Source organism: Euprymna scolopes, chromosome 32, assembly GCF_053919585.1.
Source record: "Euprymna scolopes isolate OS-2025 chromosome 32, ASM5391958v1, whole genome shotgun sequence".
Lineage (NCBI taxonomy): Eukaryota > Metazoa > Mollusca > Cephalopoda > Sepiida > Sepiolidae > Euprymna > Euprymna scolopes.
The window spans coordinates 71,195,823-71,222,448 of NC_136513.1; the positions used below are offsets into that span (position 1 = coordinate 71,195,823).

At 34.8% G+C, this 26,626-nt stretch overlaps 1 protein-coding gene across 2 annotated transcripts in view; it reads left to right on the forward strand.

Moving 5' to 3' along the window:
- The window catches only part of LOC145256423 (UDP-glucuronosyltransferase 1A3-like), an 83,565-nt gene extending 59,482 nt beyond the window's left edge, over positions 1–24,083 (forward strand). For both annotated transcript variants that reach the window (XM_080115309.1, XM_080115308.1), the window contains exon 2: positions 22,514–24,083. In XM_080115309.1, coding sequence (XP_079971435.1) covers positions 22,561–24,081 — 1,521 coding nt within the window. In that variant the 5' untranslated portion in view covers positions 22,514–22,560 and the 3' untranslated portion in view covers positions 24,082–24,083. The remainder of the gene's footprint in view (positions 1–22,513) is intronic.
- The last annotated feature ends 2,543 nt before the right edge of the window (positions 24,084–26,626 follow it).

Here is a 26,626-nt window from a genome sequence, read left to right on the forward strand (position 1 = left end):
GCCAGAGGTTAATTGGTCAAAAATGTAGTGAGACGACAACAACTACGGATGGCAGTGATGGCTGAGAATGCAGTTAGGAGATTCGAAGTTCCTATCCGTCGCGGTTACCACCTGACGAAAGCCAGAGGAAGTTGGCCGAAACGTTGTGAACCAATAAAAAGATCCATAAACAACAACTAATAAAGATGAGACTAATAGTCCGAAATAAAAATAAAAATTAACATATAATGCTCATCTCAAAAAATGAATTCCAATTAAGGAATAATACATATATACTCCCTTTGAACGTTTAAATCTTTCATTCTTCTATTTGAGTAGAATTATCTCCCTTTGTTTTTGAAATATCTCAGCTGATTTTTAATTTAACGTCATTAATGATTTTAACTGGAAATATTTCCATTGGCTTCTCTGTGAAAGTTTGTATATATCAACATTTTAAAGCGTTCCTAAACTACATTTACCAAATGAACGCGTCGGCGATGATACGTACAACTTTTAGGAGACGAACCATTAAAAGGTATTTTTTTTTATTTGTTAAAGATATTTAAACTTTACACTCTTAACCTTAACTTTCAACCCGATTTTATCTTATGGTATTTTTAATTTATTTTAATTTTATCTTACTTTGTTTATACACATAAAAAAACTACCTATTTTCCTTTATATTTTAAATATTTTCTTGGTACATCTGCCTTACTTAAAATGCTAGGTTTACTTTGGTGTCTTTAAAAATCCCCCCACCCAATATTTTTGCTGATGAGGCGACATTGTTTCAAAAACTATATCATAAAATTATTGTCAAAAACTCACTATCACAATAAAAACATCGTTTCCGAAACGATCGTACAAGTTATTGATTTTGTTTGTTTTTCCTTATGAGACTGATTTTAATTTTTAATTTTAATTATAGATTATCAATCATCTGACTCAATATTAAAACAGCTCTAGGACATACATGCCGATAATGTATGTATATATATATAAATATATATATATATATATATATATCGTGGAAATGGTAATTAATAAAAACTGAAGAAAGTGCTCAATACTGTTGTGGAGCAAATATGCGTCTTATTTTTTATTACCGTGTCTTTCTGTTAAGTTACATTATTGTTTCAGCTACCCTGCCATTTTTTGGCCGTCTGTAGCTTCCTCAGACTTTTACAGAAATGTTCGTTATTATGGGATGAAAGAGTGAAAGAGTGAATGAGGACAGGGGGTGCGAGGAGGGCGGAAGAAAGAGAGGAAGGAAACAAGACGGAAGGTGGGAGGGGGCGCTTGGTATGTCGGTAATGTTTTAGTTTTGGAGTTTAAGGAACTTGTGGGGGAGAGTCTGGGAAGTTCATTTCCGGTGTGGCTGAGGGCATAGGGATACATTAGCACCAAATCCTCCAAACTCGAAATTTTTAACAAACATAAACCCTTCTACGAAAATGCACTTAAGGTAAGTGGTCACCCAAACACTACCTTCAATTACATTAAACCTAATCCACCCAATACCGCAAACAAGAGAAATAGAACTAGGACAATAATTTGGTTCAACCCCCCTCTCAATGCAATGGTCAAAACAAAGCTTGGCACTAAATTCTTCCAACTAATAAACAACCACTTCCCGCCCAGCCACGTACTACACAAAATCTTCAACAAAAACATAATTAAACTCAGCTACAGTTGTACGGACAACCTAGAACAAATAATCAAAAAACATAACAGACTTAACAAAGATGAAAATACAAACAACACCAACAAGAACAAGTGCAACTGCAACAACAAATTGGAATGCCTACTTAATCAACAATTCCTACAAATAGAAGTAGTATATAAAGCCACAATCGCACCTTAAGAAAACCCAAACGACAAAAAATATTATATTGGCCTGGCCGGCACCTCATTAAAGGATAGATTCAGAGTACATAACTCTAACCACCCTAACAAAACCTCACTAATTACCCACTTTCTACATCTAACCCAAAATAACCTTACACCAACCATTAAATGGGAAATCCTTAGAAAATCCCTAAACTCCCCATGTCTCCTCTGCCTAAACGAGAAACTCCTTATCTCCAATTTTAAAGACAGAGACAAATTACTAAACAAAAAGCAGGAAACCACCAAAAACTTTATGCATTACAAATCCCACCTCCTTAGCAACTATACACCTCTCTAAAACATCCCTTAGACAACACCACTTTAAATCCTCCAAATTATATATCCAATACAACCACCCACCACAACTACCATGACGTACACTCAACCAAACCCCCCTCAACCAATTCCCCCCACACCCCACACCACCTTACCCCTTCCTCCTAGAATCCCCCTAAATCCAACAAAATAACACATACCCCAACCACCACCAACTCTAAACACCACATAACCTCATCCCACATAACCACCCAATAATCGGCATCAATTCCCCTCCCCCTAGCCAACCCCCTGCCCAACTCCAACACACCCTACATGCAACCTCCACGACTTAATACGGAAATTAATACGGAAATTGTTTACATATAACTATGCAGATTTACACCTGCACAGATAAGTATGCATGGAAATGTACAACTAACCGACGCCTCATGTGCATAGACGCATACCTTAGAGTATGACACCCCAATATAGCCTTCCGCCTAAACTTATCGATAATACCCTAAAAAATCTATAAACATGGCTTCCTAGGACCACTATCCCGGGTACGTGGGCGCTTATTAATGCGTATGTAAGTATATGTGGATGAAACCCGTGCCCACATTTACGGCATGTCACGCTATATACCCGTATGCATATGCGTGCGCACATATCTATGCTTGAGGGAGTGTGGGTATGTATCTTTGTAGATGTATATAAGGAGAGCATATATGTATGCGTGTATGCATGTATATCTGTGTACATGCATGCGTGTGGGGACGTGCATCTGTGGGTATGTATATCTATGCGGAGGAGTACGCCGGCGCTCCCGTGTGCACCCACATCTAACAAAAAAAAACCACACTAATGAAAATGAAAATATTATGTATATGACGCTGGGAATAAGTTTATGCACATATTTACATCGAACAAGAGTATTGCACCTATTACCCACAAATGAACTTAAATCTATGTAGACGAATATGTCTATACCAATAACTGCCTGTATAACTGGGTGTGTATGTGTGTGTATGCACGCACGTGTACATCCACGTGTGCGTCCGTGTGTACATGGGGTACCGATGTATATGTGCACGTAACTATGTATACGTGTGTGGATGTGAGAGTATATGCCTGCTGTCCACATACGTGTGTGAGAGCGTGCAGCTGTGTGTATATGTCGATGTATGTGTTCACGAGTATTGGTATCTGTATGTGCACATGCGCTTGTTTGTATGCGTGGGGTGCAGGTATGTCTGAATCAATATACGAATATGGGCCTGTATATACGCCTCCTTGGGGCAGGGGCGGCGATGTGTGTATGTATCTATGTATGAGCGCATCCATGCCTGCGCACACGTACCCAATTTTAGCACGTTCAGGAAAATTTGACGTAAGCGGGAGCAACGCGGGTGCCTATGAATGCAGGGGCACATATGTGCATATATTTGCACGCCAGGGCGGGGATGTATGTGTATATGTGAACGTTTCTTTAAGTGTATATGTGTGTACATGCTGATGTGTGTACTCGCGCCCATGTATTCCTATGCCCTATGCCCTCAGCCACACCGGAAATGAACTTCCCAGACCCTCCCGCACAAGTTCCTTAAACTCCAAAACTAAAACATTACCGACATACCAAGCGCCCCCTCCCACTTTCCCCCTTGTTCCCATACTCTCTTTATTCCGACCTCATTCACTCTTTCACTCTTTCCTCCCATAATAACGAACATTTCTGTAAAAGTCTGAGGAAGCTACAGACAGCCAAAAAACGGCCGAGTAGCTGAAATAATAATGTAACTTAACAGAAAGATACGATAATAAAAAATAAAACGTATATATATATCTATATTTTTATAAAGTAATAGGGTTCGTGTGTTTCTGTCTGTGTGTACAGCTCTCCATCATCAACGAAATATAAAGGAGGTAAGAGGGTAGATCTCTCCTGGTAGAGAAACATTAGAACCCATTTTAGGATGTTTCTGTTATAGGAGACATAAGAATCTATGCCTAATTTCTTTATATACTATTCTACAAACCACCCCCATATCGAATGACTTATGCTCATTTGCATATCACATTATATTAAATCTCTTTAACTAATTACCTCGACCTTATTACATATTGGAAATATTCTAATCATTTCAACTGTACTATTTACAAAATCTATTTAACATTAAATTATTTAATATATTTTCATTTAATTTTATATTCGATTTATTTCACTTTACGTATATTATCGGAAAGGTTTACTGTTTGTGCAATCGGAGATTTACGTCATTACATGTTGTCTGTAATAGATACTTTTCTTTTTATTGGATTTTTTCCACTTATTTTTATTATTAAGTTTTAAAAAAATAACAATATGAAAATGTTTATAATTTTAACTTCTGGTGCTTACGCATTTCTTTTACCGCGCTATTTTAAAATATCTTTTCTAATAAACAATATGAACACTTTTTTTAACCTATTTTCAAAAATAAACAATAATTTTTATTTATTTTAAGCATAATTTTATTAATACATTTTTTTATCTAAACTTGAAATTTCACAATATTTATTTAAATTCCCACCCCCTCCTCACACTACGAATGCCTTTCGGAAAAATAACGTATTCTTTCCGCACGCTACCAAACCTACAGACATATCTACGTTTGCTCTATCAACTGCTGGATTTTAAGTTAATACAATATTAAAAAATTGAAATTAATATTAAAAAAGGTTTGTGAACAATATTTCTTTCAAAATTATTTTTTATATCACTGTTCTGTTTATATTCCTATAAATTTATATTGTGAAAATTTACCACTTACCAATAATATAGACAGTTCAGTTCCTTCGGTATTTGTGGTACCTTTCTGAAATATTAACGTTACTATTTTGAAAGCCATGAAGGCAAAGATGTTTTGTAACTTATTTTGTGCTTCCAACTAACAATTAAAAAAAATTATATCGTGAAACTTCAATTTTAGCTAAAAAAATAATGTTTAAAATAAATAAAAATTGTTAACTCTTGAAAATAGTTTAAAATTTCAAATAGTTTTCATATTGTTTATTTAGATGATCTGCTTATTTACAAAATATCGTGAAACCTTAATTTAACCTAAAAAAATATTTAAAACATCATATTACAAGAATTACGCCCCCCCCCCCAATATTTTTTTTACAAGGTTTCGTAATCGCCGACAACGAATCTGATATTCAAACACTTCGCAACTGAATACTTTCGTAGATATTATTATTTTCCCAGTACAAAAGTTGGATAAAATTTTACTTTAATGCCCATATTACAGCTTGGTTCTTACAGTGCATAATTATCAATTTCTTCTACTGCTAAAACAATTTTTTGGTGAGGAAAGCTTTATGTTTTGGGATTGTATTGAAAATGTAATGGAAATTTCAATTTCGTTCCGTTTTAATCTTTTATATTTTACTTGCCAATATAATTGAAAGAATACAATTCAACTGTCGTAATTTTATATAAATAAGCAAAAACAAATATTTTAAAATAAAACTTTATTAAAAAAGAAATAATTTTATTTTTAAATGAAAAAAATCAATTTAGTAAAATAATTGTATTAAACATCCCAACCTCCCCATGTTAAGTATGGCTTTCTAAATAAACACCCCCAGCCTTGTCAGCAAACCTGTAAACCTATAAAAGTTAACATTTCGAATGTGAACAGTGATTTTTCGATTTTGTTAGCGCTTGTCGCAATTAAAGACAATTAAAACGGAACTAACTTTATTTCCATTCTATTTTTTAAACAACCCCCAAAACATAACGCTCTCTTCCAGTTATAGCCAATTTTTTTTAATTAAATAAAACAGTTCAAAATAAACAGATAAGCGCATTTTCTTTTACATTTTTCTTACAACCAACGTTGTCATTTAACCAACTGCAGGATACCGTTACTTTTGTGGAGTTGTTTTGAAAATGGCACGGAGATTATAATTTCGTTCCAATTTAATCTTTCTGGTCGAGCCTATTTCGAAAGCCTGTCTTATCATAGATTTGAACTACAAATAATTTATTACCTTTTGATTATTACTATCTTAAGACTTAAAGCTTATATTTATTTCATTTTTCTATTTATATATGGAATTAGTTATTTCCAGTCTTATTTAAACTTAGTGCTTTCTTTAAACCGGATGAACCTTTTATAAAAAGAACACGAACAAGGTTTTATTCAACTGAATTTCTTCCAGTTTACTAACAAAATATATAAATTTAAAAGAGATATAAATAATAAAATAAAAAGGTTATGTAATTTAAAAGAAATACACGTACTCACAAAAGCAGAATTTTTTTTTACACATTTTTTTCTTTAAAACCATAACAATGAGACTAACAATTACCTATATCTTAGTAATTATTTGTTTTAATAGAACTGTTTTAATTGTACTGTTTACATATATTAGTTAACCTAAGTTGGTATTACATTTATTTTACATTTACTTTTTTTTTTTAATTATTACTTTTAGACTGTGACGTTTACACCCGGAAGTAATGAGTCACAAGTAGGTCGCTTTTATTCATTTTTGCTACAATATAATTGTTTATAATTGTACTATTCAGAAATATTATTCATAGTTCGTCCATTTCAGTTAGTATACATTTCCTTTACGCTTATTAATTTACAATCATTAATATCGTTAAACAATTCCGTTTAAAACCGAAATTATGCCACCCAAACGAAGTAGAAACGAAAGTGAGGAAGAAAGAATGGAAAGATTGGAAGCTAATAGACTAAGAGTTGCTGCAATTCGCTCCAATGAAAACAATTCAGATAGAGAAAGACGTCTAGAACTTAACAGGATACGTCAAAGAGAAAGGAGAGCAAGACTGTCAGATTTGGAAAGAGAAACCCAACGTGAAGCTGACAGAACTAGACATGCTGTAAGGCGGTTAAATTCATCACAAGATGAAATTCAAGAAAGGCAAAGATATGCACTGGAAAGAGAAGCAATATTACGATCGAATGAATTATATGAGGTAAGTAGACGTACACAAGGTCAGTTGAGAGTGGCTCAACGACATCAGAATGAATCGGAAACCCAACGAAGCTTTCGTCTATACCAAGGGCAACAACGAGAGGCTACAAGGAGAGAGAGTATGACTTTGCCCCAGCAATTGACAGAAAACGAGGCAGCTAGACAACGAATGACTGCTTTGAGACACCATGAAATAGAACACTGCAATAGAAAAGGATTGCTCTACAACAAAAATGACTCTCTCACTACAGCTGATATAGGTAAAATGGACAAAGTATGTCAACATTGCTCAGCTGTAAAATTTAAAGGAGAAACCCCTGGTTGTTGTTGTTCTCCTGGCAAAGTTGTGCTTGATAGCTTTCCACCACTGCCTCAGTTGCTTCAAGATTTGCTCTCCGGCAATGGTCCCATCTCTAAAGATTTTCTGCAAAATCTACGCAGTTATAACAATTGTTTTGCAATGACATCATTTGGTCACAAAATTGTGGCAGTACATGGGTGGAATCCTTCTTTTAGAATTCGAGGCCAGGTTTGCCACCAGATTGGGAGTCTTTTACCACCTAAAGATGAAACAGCAAAGTTTATTCAAGTCTACTTCTTGGATAGTCTGGAAGAGGAACTACATAATCGGGGACGTGACAGTAGACTCAATAGAGACATTCTCCGAAGTCTGACTGAATTTTTACATGAGAACAACAGCTTCATTTGTCAGCTGAAAACAACAAAGGAGAGGATTGAAGAAGAACACTTGGTAGAATATAAAGTTGTCATGAGGGAAGACCGAAGGCCGCAAGAAGAGCATCCACGGCGATTCAATGCTCCAACAACAACGTATGAGATTGGAATATTAATGGAGAATGAACCAACAGCTAACCGGGATATTGTCTTGCGTTTTAGAAATGATACATTAAAACGGATCTCCGAACTACATCCCCTCTACGATACTTTAATGTACCCGTTAATGTACCCCTATGGTTCTCCATCTTACAATATCTACATGAAGGTATCCAATGGGCGAAAAGTTACCCAACAGCAATTTTATTCGTACCATTTAATGACTCGGCCTGGAAACTATTTTCTCTAGTACCGAAGGCTATTTCAACAATGGCTGGTGGATGTGTACTGCAAGATTGAAACAGAACGTTTACAGTTCCTGAGGCGTGAGCAACAGACCCTGAGAGCTGACAATTATAGCAACTTGAGAGATTCAATTCTTAGGGAGGATGGGAATCCAGAACAGTTTGGTCAACGAGTTGTACTTCCGGCAACTTATACAGGAGGCCCTCGATACATGTTTGAGCGTCAAAGTGATGCCATGGCATATGTTCGGCGAATGGGCCGAGCCGACCTCTTCATCACGTTCACAACAAATCCAAAGTGGACAGAAATTACAGAAAATTGTCTTCAAGGGCAAGACCCTCAGGATCGTCCAGATATTGTTGCCAGGGTTTTCAGGCAGAAGCTAAAAAAGTTACTTGAATTTATTAAAAAGGGAAGATTTGGCAGGTTGAGGGCTTTCCTGTACAGTATTGAATATCAAAAAAGAGGACTGCCGCATGCACACATCCTCACCTGGCAGGCCCCAGAGGACAAACTTCTACCAGAAAAAATGGATCTCTGCATATCTGCAGAGATCCCTGACAAAGAGGAAGATCCTGATCTTCATGCTAAAGTGATGGCACATATGGTGCATGGACCTTGTGGACCATTTAATCCAAATTGTCCAGGTATGATTGACAACAAATGTTCCAAAAAATACCCAAAAGAATTTCTTCAGTGTACCGAGCAAGGCCAAGACTCTTACCCCAAGTACAGGCGAAGAAAACCAGAAGATTGAGGCCAGACTGGTACAATAAGGATGAAGAGAAATGGTCGGTATGTTAATCAAGAAATAACAAACCAGTGGATTGTTCCGTACAACAAGGTCCTCCTTCAGCAGTTCAACGCTCACATTAACGTAGAAATTTGCAGCTCGATCCAAAGCATCAAATATGTCCTCAAATACGTGAATAAAGGATGTGATCAAGCAGTGTTTGAGCTAAAAAGAACTGATGGAGCAGCTAACCAACAAGGCCAAGTACAAAGTCACATTGTGGATGAGATCCAGCAGTTCCAGAATGCAAGGTATGTCGGCAGTTCAGAGGCGGCCTGGAGGATATTGGAACATCCCATCCATGAACATTTCCCCCCAATTGTACAACTTTCTGTTCATCTTGAAAATGGGCAGCGTGTCATGTTCTCAGCTGATACTGCTCTGGAACAAGCCCAAGGTCCACCGCCTGCCACAACTTTGACAGCATTTTTTCAACTCTGCCATGAGGATGACTTTGCAAGGGGTCTCAAATACGTAGAAGTCCATGAGTGTTACACTTGGAACAAATCGACAAAGAAATGGATGAGAAGAATGCGTGGGATACAAGTTGAAGGTACTGAAAATGATGATGTATGGAAGGCACCATGCATTGGGAGAATCTACACGATTAGTCCAAAAGCAGGGGAGTGTTATTTCTTACGCCTGTTGCTCAATGAGGTTGCTGGTCCAACTTCATTTCAAGATTTGCGAGCATACAATGGTCAGGTGTTTGAAACATACAGAGCAGCGTGCCTTGCTCGAGGCCTTCTAGAAAATGACCATCACTTGCATCAAGCAGTAGGAGAGGCAAGTGCCACTCAATCACCTTCAAATTTGCGAAGCCTATTTGTGATAATTTTAACAGCCTGTGAGCCAAGCAATCCTCTTGAGATCTGGATGGCTTTTCGTGATGTAATATCTGAAGACATTCTTCACAGATACAGGCAAGAAGTTAACAATCCAGAAGCAGATTTTAATGAGGACATCTACAATAAAACTCTTTGTCTAATTGAAGAAAAAGTTCTCCTTATGTGCGGTCAACCATTGGCAAGCTATGGATTACCTGCACCAACGCAAGGGAGAGATGAAAGACTCGCGAGAGAGTATCAACGTGAAGTTACTTATAATCTTGAAGAACTTTCCCTACAAGCAGAAAATATGCAAGAAAAACTGACCGATTCTCAAAGAGAAGTTTACAATTCATTCATGGCAATGTTGGAAGCACAAGGTGAAATGAACAAAAACATGATGTTTCTTGATGCTCCAGGTGGTACGGTCAAGACTTTTGTAATCAATTTGATCCTTGCAAAGATTAGATCCATGAGAAAGATTGTGCTTGCAACAGCATCCAGTGGCATTGCTGCTACTCTACTACAAGGTGGCCGCACTCTTCACAGCACTTTTAAAGTACCCTTGGATACTCATCGAATGGATCAGCCAGTTTGCAAAATTACTGGTAACTCAGCCTTGGCAAATGTAATTAGAGACACCTCTGCAATCATTGTAGACGAAGCCCCAATGACGCACAAGAGTGCTTATGAAGCAATTGACCGAACACTGCAAGACATCACAGGAAACAAGAATCCCATGGGTGGCATTCCAACCTTATTTTGCGGTGATTTCCGTCAAATCCTCCCAGTGGTTAAAAATGGCACAAGGGCTAACATTGTCAATGCAAGTTTGAAACAATCCTATCTCTGGAGGCACGTTATAGTGAAGAGACTGACTACTAATATGAGAGCCTATATCTCTGATAACACAGCTGCAGCAGACTTCTCAAAATTGCTTCTCCAAATCGGTAATGGTCAGTTTCCTATCACTTCTTCACCTGACACAATTAAGATTCCAACTGCGCTTGGTAAATGTGTCGGTAATCAGAAGCAACTGAAAGACAAAGTGTACCCAGACCTGCAAAACAATGGAAAATCACCGGATTGGCTTGCTGAGAGGGCTATTATTTCGCCATTAAACAGCAATGTGAATCATTTGAACAATTCAATAATGGATGAATTTCCAGGAGACACAAAGCAATACAAGTCAGTTGATTCGACTACTAATGAATATGAAGCTGTTCACTACCCTGTGGAGTTTTTAAACTCTTTGGAGATATCTGGAATGCCTCCACACATTTTAAATCTCAAAATTGGATCGCCAATCATGATTCTTCGATCCTTGGAACCGCCAAAAACAACAAACGGAACCAGATGTGTTATCACCAGATTGCACACCAATGTACTTGAGGCCACCATTTCCTGTGGTCCCTACAAAGGCGAAACCGTTCTACTGTCAAGGATCCCCTTAGTTCCATCGGACTCAGAACTTCCATTTAAATTCCGGAGACTCCAATTTCCTGTGAAGGTGTGTTTTGCAATGAGCATAAACAAAAGTCAAGGTCAGACATTTAACACCATTGGCGTAGACTTGACATCAGACTGCTTCAGTCACGGTATGTTCTACGTCTTTATCAGCCGGACAGGAAGTTCAGAAAAACTCTACATTCTGGCTCCAAATCAAAGCAGCAGAAATGTAGTTTACCCTGAGGCTCTTCAGTGAAAAGTTCGAGAAATGGATATGAGGAAAAACTGACATGATCTGATTGTGGTAAGTTTTTAGTATTGAATGTGCAAGATAAAATTTAAGCAAGAGTTGAAAATTACTTCAATGAAAAATTTACTATGTAACATCAAGTAACCTTCCTTTTTGATGAAAATGTTTTGTGAAGTTCCTGATTGAATTTCAGTCACTACAAGAGGTAGTTAAAATGTTAATCACCTTATGCAATCGTTGCTCTTACAACATCAACTTACTGGAAAGGTGCCCACAGATTTTGGTACCCGAGTGCGCAACAAAGCTCCGTGCGAAGCACGGGTATCTTTGCTAGTATATATTATATAATATATATAATATATATAATATATATATAATATATATAATATAATATATATATAATACAAATATATAATATATATAATATATATAATATATATAATATCATATAATATATATATAATATAAATATATATATATAATATATGCATAATATGTATAACATATATATACTATATATATAATATATAATATATATATATATATATATATATATATATATATATATATATATATATATATATATATATATATATAATATAAAGCTGAATGTTTGTGCGCCTGGTCCACAAAGTATGGAAATAAAAAATTTAAAAATTAAAACAAAAACGTTTACAAGGGTTTTTGATATAGATGTACATAAGAATACTTTGATAAGTATGTTTTAATTTAAATAAGGATGGTATAATAATATTGTGGGGTCTGCGTTCGGGCCTGGCCTCCATTGTATGGAAATAGGCACAAACCTTAATAAAGACCTTTATATCTATCTGCGTCAGTATACTTTGATAATTATGTTTCCGTTTGAAGAAATATAGTATAATAAAATTATGGGGTGTTCGTTCGCACCTGACCTCCGTAGAATGGAAATATGTCACAAAGTTTAACAAGGTTTTTTAATATATATCCACAGAATATTGTGATAAGTGTTTCAGTGTGAACAGGTATGGTATAAAAAATTATGGGGTTTATCTATTTTATTTTTACTTTCATCATATTTTGCTTTGGTTTTGATACCCCCAAAGTCAACCCAAATTTACAACCCTTCCTTTCATAACCTATCACACTTTCATAAATCAGAGTCCATTTTCTGTAGGCTGTTTTTGAATCCAGTCAACGACGGGTACTTTTGCTAGTATAATATATATATATATATATATATATATATATTTATATATAATATATATAATGTATATAATATATAATATATATAATATATAATATATATAATATATAATATATATAATATATGTATTATATATATATAATATATATATAATATATATAATATAACTACTTCATTTATTCACATAAAATTAATATACGAAAGTATAAATTTATGCGTAAACTTTAAGTATTTACTTCAAAAGTGCTCAATACGTAGGTAGAGCTAGTTAGTAAGTTATAAAATATATATGGTGATTAAGCTACACTTAATATTCCGCGTTTCAACCACTCTAGGTCTCTGGGCATAAGCCTGAAGAGCCCTAGAGTGGATGAAACGTGGAATATTCAGTGTAGCTTAATCGCGATATATATTTTATAACTTACTAATATATATATATATATATATATATATATATATATATATATATATATATATATATATATATATATATATATAGCTGTACCCTGCCACGCGTTGCTGTGGTTCAAATTGGTGCAATGGAAAAAGTTCCAAAATGAGAAAAAGCATGTTTCTTATAGGTTTAATTTTCCATTTCGTATGGGTACACAGTTTTTGTAGTTCCATTTTCTTAGGTGGTGTAGAGATTTTCTGGTTTTGTGATTCTTGAATACGTAACATAAATTGCCCATGTGAAAAAACATTTACTGTGTAACTGTAAGCCACACAAATGTAAAGATTGTTCTCTGTGCTTTGTTGATTCTTATTGCAAATGACAATAAAACTGGAAACTGCAATTTCCTAAAGTGTAATGATGTATCCGATGGAATCATAGGAATGCATGGAATGAAGATATATTCATCTGTAAAAAGTCCTATTATGATTGTTGTTTCTATGATATTGTTTGTTAATTTTTTTTACTGCAAGCCATGTGCCTTAGCAAAGCTTAGATTTCACATGGTAATTAGTACGCCAAATTTCAGTTGCAATACAAATTTCAGTGGCAAATATAGCTGTTGGATAATTAACCACTTTATCTGCTTTCACAACAGTGTCGATGGATTTGTATTTGACTACCTCACTTGGAATTTTAGATTGAATAATAGCGTGAACGTCTTTGTATTGACCTGCAAGAATAGCTCGGTTACTCAGTCAAGTGTAATTCTTATAATTTTAATATCTGCAAAAACCTTTTAAACTAACTCTTCTTTTGATGTAATAAAATTACAGAAGTTAAAAGTCAGAGAATTTTGCCCTCATCTCTGATCAGCTGGCACTTTCTCGTGCCCAATTTCCCACAAGTTTTGCAAAAATTTATGTGCGGATCGAACAGTCTGCAACTGGATATGTATATTTTGAGTTAAGTTTAATGTCTTCACATGGCACAAAAAAGTAGAGTATTTGAGGCAAGCACTTATTTTATCTGCTGGTGTTGATTGAATGTTACCTGTTATTCAACAGGTAACATTTGTCTGAAATCTCCTGCAAGCAATATTACTGCATTCCCAAATGGTCTGGCATTGCCACGCAAATCTTGCAAGGATCGACCAAGAGCCTCAATTGGTTTTTTTTTTTTTTTGCGTACCATTGTGCATTCATCCTAAACAATAAGTTTGCATTTTTGCAATATTTTCCCCATATTGGATGTTTTGGAGATGTCGAACATGAGATTTTTGAAAATTTGAATGTTTCAAAGTAGAATAAATAATTCCTCTACTTGGCAGCAAGGTCGCAGGTATTTCTCATGCAGCAAGGTCTAAGGCTATGTCATTTTGTTACCGAATGGCTGCCAAAATCAATTTAATTAGAAAGGTTTTACCAGTTACTTCTGGTGCTGTTCAAGATAGCAGTAATTTCCAAATAACTTCTATTCTCACAGTCAGTAAATTAGGTAACTAAAATAGGGTTTATCCTTGTTTTGACAATGCCTTATTCACAGTAATTAATTTAGGAGACTAAAATAGGATCAGGGATTAGAGATGGACAGATAGAGAGGAAGATATATAGATAGAAAAGAGAAAGTGAGAGGAAAATAGAGAAAGAGAAGGAGACAGAGAGAGATAAAGGGATTGATAGACAGACAGAGAGAGGGGGAGTTAGACACAGAGAGGGCGAGACAGAGGAAAGGAGAGAGAGGGAGTTAGAGAGAGAAAGGGGCTCAAAGAGAGATGGAGCGTATGATATAGAGAGAAAGATAGATTGAGAGAGGGAAAGGGAGAGATGGATAGAGAGAGATATTAAGAGAGGAAGAGAGAGGGGAGAGAAACAGAAGGTGAACTAAACTTCACTTTTTTTCCTCGTTCAGTAGAGAAGAAATGTTTCGAGACTGGGGCAATTTTAATTTTTTGTTACAATCCAGAGTACCCTTCTTTTTTTCGGGAGCTAGATTTTTCACACATTAGAAATCGACCGGGTTATCTGTACTTTCACCTAACAAATTAATAAAAGAAAAACATATTGTAAATTTTGAATTCAGTGTGAAAATTCTATTTTAAAAAATAGCACGATAACATAAGTGCATAAGTGACACTTCAGGTACTCCTTGGGCGTTGAGTTCCATGACAACCAGCATAATTATTTAATGGTCGCTCCCTTATCCCCCCTAGTCAAGGCTAATGCATGCGCACGTAACATTTTTTTATTTACTGGCGTTGGCTTAGTAACTAAACGATTTATTGATAATTTCGTAATCCTTAAACGCATGCTGGAAGATTTAAATTGGTTCATTATTGTTGTAATGAAAAAAAAAGTTTCATTCAACACAAAACCAAAAACACATATTAATGATAAATGATTTATTATTCTATTCATTGAAATTTACTCATTTTTAAATAAAAGAAGTTAAAAAAAAAGTTAATAAAAAAATAGTTGCTTACGTGCTCATGTAAAAATATTTGTAAAAGTGAGAAATAATTTTCTTCATTTAAAAAACTTGGGTTTTTTTTTTTTAGATTAGGTCCACCTTATAATCACCCCCAACCTCCTCATCTTAAGAACAGCTTCCGGAATAAACACCATTTTTGAAGGGGAGTGAAAAAATATTTGAAAAATTTAATTGATATTTGTTTTCAGCATACCCACCCGAAAATACTATTAAAAAAAACGAGGCGTCCAGTGGCCATTGCAGAGAAGTAGATTTATTCATCAATAAAAGTTGCAGAGAAGTAGATTTATGTATCAATAAAAGTCGTCATTTAAAAAAGAAAATTGTGGAGGTGGACTTAAATGTAAATATTTACCCAAAAGTTGTTTTTTTAATATTCATGAAAAGTGTTATGCCAACGTAAGTAAATACATGAATTACAAATGTTTGTAAAAGTGATAAATGAATTACAAATGTATATATATACACGTGTGTGTGTGTGTGTGTGTGTGTGTGTGTGTGTGTGTACAGAGTGCCCACAAAGTCTGGCTACATAATCTACAGGATGCTTCCACAAAGTCTGGCTACATAATGTAACCAGACTTTGTGGACACATCTGTATATTATGAAAGTGCCAAGCGAAATACAAGTTCTCTAATACAGAGGAAACATTGAACCACCTGATGTACATAGACACTCTGAAACTTTTTACAGGGACCGAAAAGAAACTAGAGACACCAATAAACACGACCAGGATCTTCAGCCAGGATATCCAAATGGAGATTATTATGGAAAAATGTGCACTAGTAGTTATAAGAAATTGATAAGAACCAATAACACCAAAGCAAAGATCGACAAAACACAAGAAAACAGCAAATACAGACTCTGTAAACAAAGAGACGAAACAATAAACAATTTAGTAAGCGAATGCAGTAAACTGGCCCAAAAAGAATTCAAGAACAGGCACGACCTAGTGCGGACGGCAGTACACTGTGAATTATGCAAACAACCGCATCTCAAATGTACAAATAGTACAAGCTGATCAGACTTCCGTTAGACAGTGCGAAAAGAACTGGGACTTTCGGGAGGCCTATTGCCACTCAAATTTCAGTGAAGACCAATGGTCGCTGCCAAGGAGAAATCAATTATCGATAACACAAATTTATTTGAAAATGCTATTGAAAGAGATGGAAAGTACTGGAAATGTTGGGAGATTTGTCACTCGGCTTCCAGGGAACACTTCATATTGTTTTCAAGGAGAGATCTTTGACGACCTGTGTGAAAGCTCCTTGAGAGTCAATAATAAGGTTTATTGCCACCAAAATTTTAGTGGAGATAACAAGTCGCTGCCAACTACCATACTAATTATCATTAATATAATTCTATTGATATATAGATTATTATATAACTTTTTAAATTTTTAAATGTTTTAAGTATTATTATTATTATTATTATTATTATTATTATTATTATTATTATTATTATTATTATTATTTATGGCGTATTTTTATTGTTATTACTGTTGTTTTTAATATTATTTTTATTATCATTATTATAATTATTGTTACTTATTCACTAGTAGTAGTGACATGCCACTATCAAAGAATTCTCTGTGGTAATAACCTTTGGTTTCCTATAGTCTACTGATAGTTTTTACAGAACTTTCCACTTCTTTTGATAATATTCACAAATATATTTGTCATCGCAATCTAGTTGGAAGTTACTTGTGATCACCACTGTAATTTGGGTGGCAATAAACATAATTATTACACTGGTCAACAAAAAGAAACTTTTTAAAAGGTGTCTGATATTTTTTAACCGATTTACTATATTTTTGCCATGCTAAATCTAGAAATAACATCCATTTTGCTCTCGGAGGTCAAATCTGTTTGTAAATTTGAATTTAAAATTATGCAACTTATATTTTTGAAAACAATGTTTTCAAGATTTACTAATGATGTTTCAATGGCAAAATGTCAGTTTTTATGATAAAATTGTTGTATTCTAACAAAGAATCATGTACACTTCATGTACAGTACATGTAACTAAAAATGAAAACTTAATGTTTGCATTATTACGATCTAAATTTTCGTTTTTTTTGATTGTCGTGAATGTTTTGGTGCTTGCACATCTCTTTTTAAATTCCAACAGTAGTCCGCCATCATCACAATGTCCCACCTTCCCTGGTAGCGTGATTCCATTTCTCTCAAGTCCTAGTGAAAGCGCTCTCCATGCTCATCGCTTAAAGAGCCAAGATTTTCGGGAAAGCGGTCCATGTGCGAGTACAGGTAGTGCATTTTTATGCTCATATTGCAGCCAAGGTTCCTAAAGGCCACTAACATGTTTGCTACTAGATCTTTATAGTTCTCTGCTTTTGTGTTGCCTAGGAAATTCATCACGACCTGAACAAAGCAATTCCACGCTTGTTGCTCAACAGGATTCATGGTCTCCTCAAACGCGGGAGAGTCTGCCTAATCCTAATCAGCTGGCTAATCTGAGGACCATCAAAAATACCAGCTTTTAATTTTTCAGTTGACAAATTGGGGAAGGTTTTACACAGAAACTAAAAACACCGTCCATCTTTATCCAGGGATTTTGTGAATTGCTTCATCAAACCGAGCTTTATGTGCAGTGGAGGAAATAAAATACGTCCCCTGTCAACTAGAGACTTGTTTATCAGATTTTTTGCTCTACAAATTGCAAGCTCTTCACGTACTGGCCATTCTTTTTTCACGTAATGTTGAGTACGATCCCTACTATCCCAGAGGCATAAAAAGCATGGGTATTTGGTAAATCCAGACTGTTGACCAAGCAAGAAGTTGACCATTTTTAAGTCAACGCAAATCAGCCATTTATGTTGGTCATAAGAAATTTGTTCTAGGACGTACTTAATTGCTTCATGCTGTTCTTTTAATGTTGTCGAATGTGCCAATGGCACAGATGCAAATTGATTTCCATTGTGTAACAACACACATTTCAAAGACCTTTTGCTGCTGTCGATAAAAAGTCGCCAGTCCTCTGATTTGTATTCAGGTACGCTGAGATGTTTCAGTAGCTCTACTATGTCATTGCAATAGACTAATTCTTTTTCTTGAGCAAAATATCTTAAAAATTCCTTGTGCCTGTTACGGAAGAAACTTACCTTAACTTTACCATTTAGCATGTTCTTGTCTTTTAAACGAGATGCAAGAAGTTCGGCAGAGTCTTTTGGCAAATTTAAATCGCGAACAAGATCGTTTAGTTCGTTTTGGGAAAACAATTTTGGCTGCTCATCATTGTCATCGGGAAAGGATGCATCATGATGATCATCGGTAGTGGTAATGCTTTGAGTTTCATCCTGGCTACTGCTGCTTTCTTCAATACTTGTATCTTCAAATAGGTTCACTATGAGGAGTAGGGCGCATAGCTGACGGCAGATTGGGATACTCCAGTGTTGTGCGATTTTTTCTGTTAACCCCCATGACATTGATAGCACAAAAGTAGCAATCGGTTGCATGACTTGAAGGCTCTCGCCAAATCATGGAGATGCCAAAGTTCATGGGCTTTCGCGTGCCTTTGCTCCATTGACGGAGATGCTCTGTGCATCTTTTGCAAACCATGTGAGGTGCCCAACTTTTGTCTTGATCGCCGAGCTTCATGCCAAAATATGCATAGTAAACGCGCTTGATAAAGGTGGTGCCAGTATTGCGATTTGGTGCAAGTGTGTATTCACCACAAACATAGCAAAAAACATCTGGTTTATTTACACACATTCTTCGAGTCGCCATTGTATACCTGAAAAAAATTAAAAATTAAATTTGTGTACGTTGTCTCCATGTAATTTAAAGTCTGTATCCAAAAAAATTAGGCACAATTATATTTATGTCCTGCGAACAGTTTTAATCGCACAGTAATGAAATAATTTGACTCTGAAACACACAGAACCAATACGTAAGACTTACCTTCTCGTCTGCTTTCATATGTTGGTGTGTTTTAATAACAAGTTTTACAATAGAATTCCCGTATGGGCCAAATAAAGTCTTATCTTATCTTTAAATATCGCATAATAATCGCAAAACTTAGACTCCCTAATTAAAATTTAATCAAAAATTGTTTATTCAAATGCTTTCTTCTTTGTATTGCTATTGCTAAAAACTTTAAATTTGTTCAGGTAATAGAACTTTAAACGGTAAATGGTTAATACTTGTGTTGTACCTTTCTCGGGTATTTAAAAGTTAAAAAATAGAAAATTAACGATAGCTTAAAATGTCGACCTGACCCAGCAAAAAGAGTGTCATTTTTGGATTCAGCACATCAAAATTGTCCAAAATCAGCTTACAAAACTGAGACACCAAATTTGCTGTTGACCAGTGTTATTATTATTATTAATATTATTATTATTATTATTACTACTATTATTATTATTAATAGTATTATTAATAGTAGTAGTAATAGTAGAAGTTGTTGTTATGGTGGTAGTGAAAGTAGTAGTGGTAGTAGTTTGTTGTGATCATTCTTTAATTCGCTTTTATTACAGTAAATTAAAGTAAATTTAAATCCCCAACCAAGCGATATTTCAGCCCACAATTCTACTTTCAACGATTTATTTATAAACTGACATGGTTGCATCATCGAACGTCTAATTCGTTTCCTGTGTTGACACATATATATTTTCTTAATACGTTAATAATTTGTTTTTATTTTTTTATTTTTATTTTCTTATTCTTTATTTTATTCTATGATCTTTATCTTTTTATTTGTCATTTTTATTAATATTTTTCTAATTCGACTGCTGTGTGATTTTTCTAGTCCTATTTTATTTCACTTTTATTTATTTTTATTATCAATAGTTTTTTTATTATGTATATATATTTTTATTAGTGTTTTTTGTTTTTACCTGCACTCTTTCCTTACTCTTTTTCATTTTCATTTTTCTTTCTCTTCCCATCTTTTCCTTCCTTTCTTCTTTCCTTTATGCTTTTTCTTCTGTTTATTTTTTTCTTTTTCTTTTTATTTCGAAAATAAAAACCTTAATCCACACCCCTTCTTTTTCGTTTTCTTCTCATATATATTTTTATTCTTAATAACATTAATATTCTTAATAACATATGATGTGACCTCCTAATATTTTTTGGATCGCTCAAGCCCTGAATAATTTTCATTATGGACTAAACTTCTGTATAAACCATGTCGCTTGAAGAGGTCTCTAGTTACTTAGAACTGGATGACCGAAATATGCTCATGAATGTGTTGCGACATATTAATGTGTATGTAAAACAAATAAAAAGTATATATTACCCCAACTTCCGTACTGAGCACGCTTGTATCAACCTCGTTTAAACTTCATTGCTTACTTACGTTTGGAAAATATTTACCTGAATTATATATATATATATATATATATATATATATATATATATATATATTTATATATATATATATATATATATATATATACAGTATCGTCCAAAACTAAGGGACAACATTTTAAAACCTAATATTTGTTAAAAATAACAACTGTGAAAAGCTGACATTTTGACAACTGGTAGTCGTTATCATCCATAATGACATACTAAAATTGAAATCATTTGCAAAGAATATAAAAAGAATTATTACAATTATTTATTTATTTCCAAAATAGGAACGTCCAAAAATAAGGGACAAAATTGAGAAAAACAATGTAAACAGCCAAAAAAACAATTAAAAAAATACATGTACAATCAATATTTAGTAAATTAGCCCTTGCTCCCAATGACAGCTGCACATCGTCGACTACAAGAACAAATAAGTTCTTGACAATCCTTGATACTAATTTTAGATCATTTTTCTTGAAGCTTCACCAACAAATCCTTCGTGTTAGTAGGATTTCTTTCCATAATTTTCACTCCTAAGATCTTCAAAAGATGTTCTATTGGATTTAAGTCAGGTTTTGGCCGTGGCCAATCCATAATTTCGAAATCTTGCTCGCTAAGGTAACTGATTACCACCTTTGCTTTGTGACATAGCGCATTATCTTGCATAAAGGTAGCCCTATGGGAAGCTTGTTTTTTTTTATAGATCTGCGCGTTTACACGTGTTTCTAAGCGGACAAGACGTGTTGTACATTGGCTAGAAAACATCCCAAATACCATGACGCTTCCGCCCCCAAACTTGACAGTTTTCTTCGTACACTTTGTACTTAATATTTCACCAATACGTCTCTTTACATTGTTTTTTCCATCATTTCCAAATAAATTAAACTTACTTTCATCACTGAAAAATACTTTGGCCCAATTTTCATGTGTCCAAATTACATACTTGTTTGCAAACTCTAATCTCTTCTTATTCTTCGAACTAACAAGTGGTTTATTCACTGGGATTCGATTAAACAGACCTATTTCTTGCAGTCGTCTAGAAACAGTCTGTCTTGACACATTAACACACGAGGTACTATTCATATAGTAATTTCTGTGCAAGACTTAAAACAGTCTTTAATGACATACGCTGCATTATTCGATCTTCTCTTGCCGAAGTTTTGCGGGGTCTGCTGGTTTTAAAAGCACTATTTTGTCAGTATCATTGTAGGATTTAACAACCCTGCCTACAACACTCATGGAACGTTTCACTTCCTCTAAACTGTCTCTGATGGTGTGCTTTTCCTTGTGTACCTTCACAATAGATTGTATCATAGAGTAATAAAGTTTTGGGCCTTTCGGCTGATGCAACGTTTACAAATGACTAAGTAAGGCTTATTCTTCAGAGGAAATAAAAAAATTTGAATAAAGTTTACTGTTCAATATTCGGTTGTCAAAATTTCAGCTTTTCACAGTTGTTATTTCTAACAAATATCAGATTTAAAATGTTGTCCCTTAGTTTTGACCGCTACTACATACATACATACATACATACATACATACATACATACGTACATACATACATACATACATACATACATGCATATACTTATTTCTACTTTCTTTTGCAGGTTCATCCTGATTAATTTTTACAGAGAATCCTCTTCTGTGTTACACGATGAAATTGGAACTGATTTTAAAGGCTTTCATTCTCAACTGTCTGTATTTTCAACTAACCGAATCAGAAAATATTCTGTTTCTTTCTTTCCCATATTACGGCCACATCAACCCAATGGTGAGAGTAGCTGACCAATTGACAAAATTCGGCCACACCAGCTACATTAGTATTCCTGAGAAATTTAGAGATAGGTTCAGCCTAACGACAAACGGGGTGAACCTTTTCATCCTCGAGGAATTTCCAGAATTAGAAATAATGAACAAATACATGACTGAAGTGGTCCGATTTCGAAGCAACCCTCCAATCAAGGAAGCATTTTCGGCATACCATAAAGTATGTGATCGCTATCTTCTAAACGACGAACTCTTTTTAAAGTTAAAATCTTTTAATGCTTCCCTAGTGGTTGTTGATGCAGCCTTCGTAAGCAACTGCTTTGCTGTTTTTGCATACAGGCTGGATGTACCTTTTATCCTCCAAGGGATCCACAACCAGATCAACCTACATCGAACAACATGGCCGATTTCAGTTTATTCAAATATGCCGATGGCCTCAGCTGTAGAAACTTCATTTAAAGAAAGAATCTTTAACACGATTTTTAATTTACTTGAATACTTTAAACCAGCAATGGGTACCCCTGGTAGAAAGATAAAAGACTATGCACCCGAACGAGCGGACATTTCGTTTGATGATCTTATACGGCAAGCAAAGCTGTATGTCATCGATGCTGATTTATATCTGAATCCAGCACTTCCGGCGCTTCCCAATGTGAAATATATCGGAGGAATAGCCCTACGCCCGGCAATACCGCTGAGGGGAAATTTTCTTGATTTTGTTAAAGCTTCTAAAAATGGAGTTATTGTTGTGTCTCCGGGAACTGTTGTCGGTCCCGATTGGGATGTTTACGCTAATAAAATGGCCGAAGCGTTTAGTAAGGTTAAATACGATGTCGTCTGGAAACAATCAAATTCTTCTTATTCCTGCCAAAATATACTCCTAACAAAATGGCTGCCTCAGAACGATCTTCTTGCTCATCCAAATACTAAATTATTCATCACACACTGCGGGAATAGTGGGAGATATGAAAGTCTTTATCACGCTGTCCCGGTCATTAGCTTTCCAGTGATTGCGGATCAGTTCTTTAATAGTGAAGGGATGAAATTGAAAGGTTTCGGGATTTCAATGGATCTTTATAATTTCACAGTAGACGAGTTGGTTGAAAATATTAAGGAGGTGATTGAGAATCCAAAGTACAAGAAAAACATTGCAAAGGCCAGCGAGTTATTTCGATCTAAACGACAACTTCCATCTGAAAAAGTTGGGAATCTTATAAACAAGATCGTGAAATATGGAGGCGACCATTTGCGATCAGAACTTCAGAATATCCCGTTGTATCAATTTCTTATGCTAGATATTTTGGCCGTTGTTTTCGCGGCCATTTTCTTTGTTTTGTTTGTGACGGTTTATTTGGCGCGCAAATGTTTTGCATTTGTCTGTAGAAAGAAAAAAGTAAAAACAGAATAACATTTATTTGCTCTTTTCTCTTCATTATTACTACTCGTGCTGAGATTCGAGACCCGGTAGGCAGTCACAGCCAAAGTTGATCAGCAGTTAAGTATCTACAGCCACTGCTTCAACAAATAGTACAGATGAAAAGAATATATTTTATCACGTAGCATGAGAAATGTATTTCTTAGAAAAGTATTGTGTTTACGCTAAGAGTGAAACGTTAATACTATGCTGAAGTCTTTGTTACAATTGGTTATGGTGATTATATACAACCGAAGAACTGCGTTGCTGTGCAAACTACGGACCTCAACCACCATTTACTGTGAAGATCGAACGTCTATTTTAGTGTGCGCACATGCATTTATTTTTATGCTAAAATAAGTTTATAAATAAAATAATCCAAGAAAATAATATTTACCTTATATTACGTTTACATTAATTCGATATTGAAAAGTAATAAAATCAACATAAAAATGAACCGAAAAGAAAAAATTGCATGTGATTTAATATGAAAAATAGACAATTGTATTTACTTTAAAATACTTTCGATTAATTACTTAATTTGTGTCAGGTAATACAAATCCTTGATTGTGATTTGTGGCAGCCAGTTGCGGTCAAAAGCTGGCATAAAATGTGACGTCACTCTAATAGTTGTTTTTCATAAATTAAATCATTCTTTTACAACGTCGGGACATTATCAAAGTATCCACGAAATAGAAATTTCTAAAAAAAAAAAAAACTATTTAATTTTTTAGCTTTTCGGGTGGGGAGCCACTTTTCTATAAAATTTAACCTAAAATGAATACCCACTATCGCGCCGTTTAGTGCTAATATGGAAACGTGGAACACATTTCTTTTTTCTGTTTTCTTTTTTTTTTTTTTCCTTTTTTTTCTCAATATTTTAGGAAAACCGAAATTTGTGCTAGATGGCGGTATGTGACTGTTTACTAAAATGATATTTTTATTTTATTTCTTTTTTGTTGTTACTTTATTATTTTTATTCATTTTATTTTATTTTTGGATCTGGAGACTTTTGCTCCAATGAATAAAGTGCAAAAACTATATTTAATGTTGTATGACACATTTTTCTGACTCAACTACATTTGTTGTTTTTTTATCGCTCTCTATATATGTAGATATGTGTCTTATATACATATATATAATTCCTTGTTTTGAATAAAATATTGTAAGTTCAAGTCAAGATAATGTATTATCTTGACCTTTTCTACTTATATATATATGTGTGTGTGTGTGTGTGTGTGTGTGTGTGTGTGTGTGTGTGTGTGTGTGTGTGTGTGTGTGTGTGTGTGTAAATATTTAAACCTCGGGAGTATTTGCTTAAATCATTACAAGATTTTTTCTATAGACGGGATAAACAAATTATCCAGTCTATATGATCAGGTAATTTAAGCCAAAATAAATTATAAGAAAAGATTTATACGGATATTAAAAACCAAGATTTGAAGTAATGGATAGAGAAAGGAGAGAGGGAGAAGAGAGGTTGGTTATTTTTATTTTACGGTATATCAACCTTTTTCAGGTTATTTAATGCCGAATCTAGTTAGTTTGAGGAACGATTTTTAATGGAGTATATTTTTTTTTAAGTCGGATTCTATTTAACCCATAGTTGGGACCCTAACAGGTACTACCACTCCGGGTCAGAGTGGACCTGGGAGCAATGGTAATTAAAGGGTTGCTCCACACTCTCCAAGGCCCGCAAGGTGGGGCCTCACCATCGGATATAGTTTTGGGTCATATCCAGGACCGGAGAAGAGAGGGAAAGAAAGGAGTAAAGGGGGGAAGAGAAAAGGTATATTTAAATAAATTATTAAAATGAGAATTAGAATTAAAGATAGAAGGAAGGAAATGGGATTGTGGATGTCAAGAAGGTGTTTGTTAGAAAGAATAGAATAAAAAAAAGGAAAAATATGACACAATAAGAAGAGGAGATAGAAAGGATAAAATAACGGAAGTGTATAGTTTTGGGGAAAGCGAGGTGAGGAAGCGAGACGTGGCAGTGATCGTAAAACAAACAAAGCCATCAGTTTCAAGATTATAAGGAGAGTTACACTCTTTCAAAGGGCATTTAAACATATAGATCACATTAGTTCTTTCTAATGTTTTAGAGTTAGGGAGGCGTTGTTTCTTTTCTAGAAAATTTTATATCTTATATTTCTTATGATAAACTAGACTGGGTGCCCAGCGTTGTCCGGGTGTTTGGGGGGGGGGTGTTGAGCAAAATAATTGGTAGTAGATAGGCAGGCACGAACTCGTACCGCTAAGGAGGAAAAGCACGTGAGAAAGAAACGTGACGTAGCGAAGGTTTTAATGCGAGTCAACTGAAAAGAGGGGATGACTTTCGAAAATAGCGGCGAAAAAAGCGACCCCTCGTTTTAGAAAATGTCCAGTTGAGGGTGAAGGAATTAATGAGTAGCCAATTTTTCGATATTTGTCGTCCAAAGGGTCGAGCTTCAAAACCATATCGATCTTGTGAAAATCCGTTGCCTCTGTCGAAAGTTTTATGCATACATACATACATACATACATACTTGATGATGAT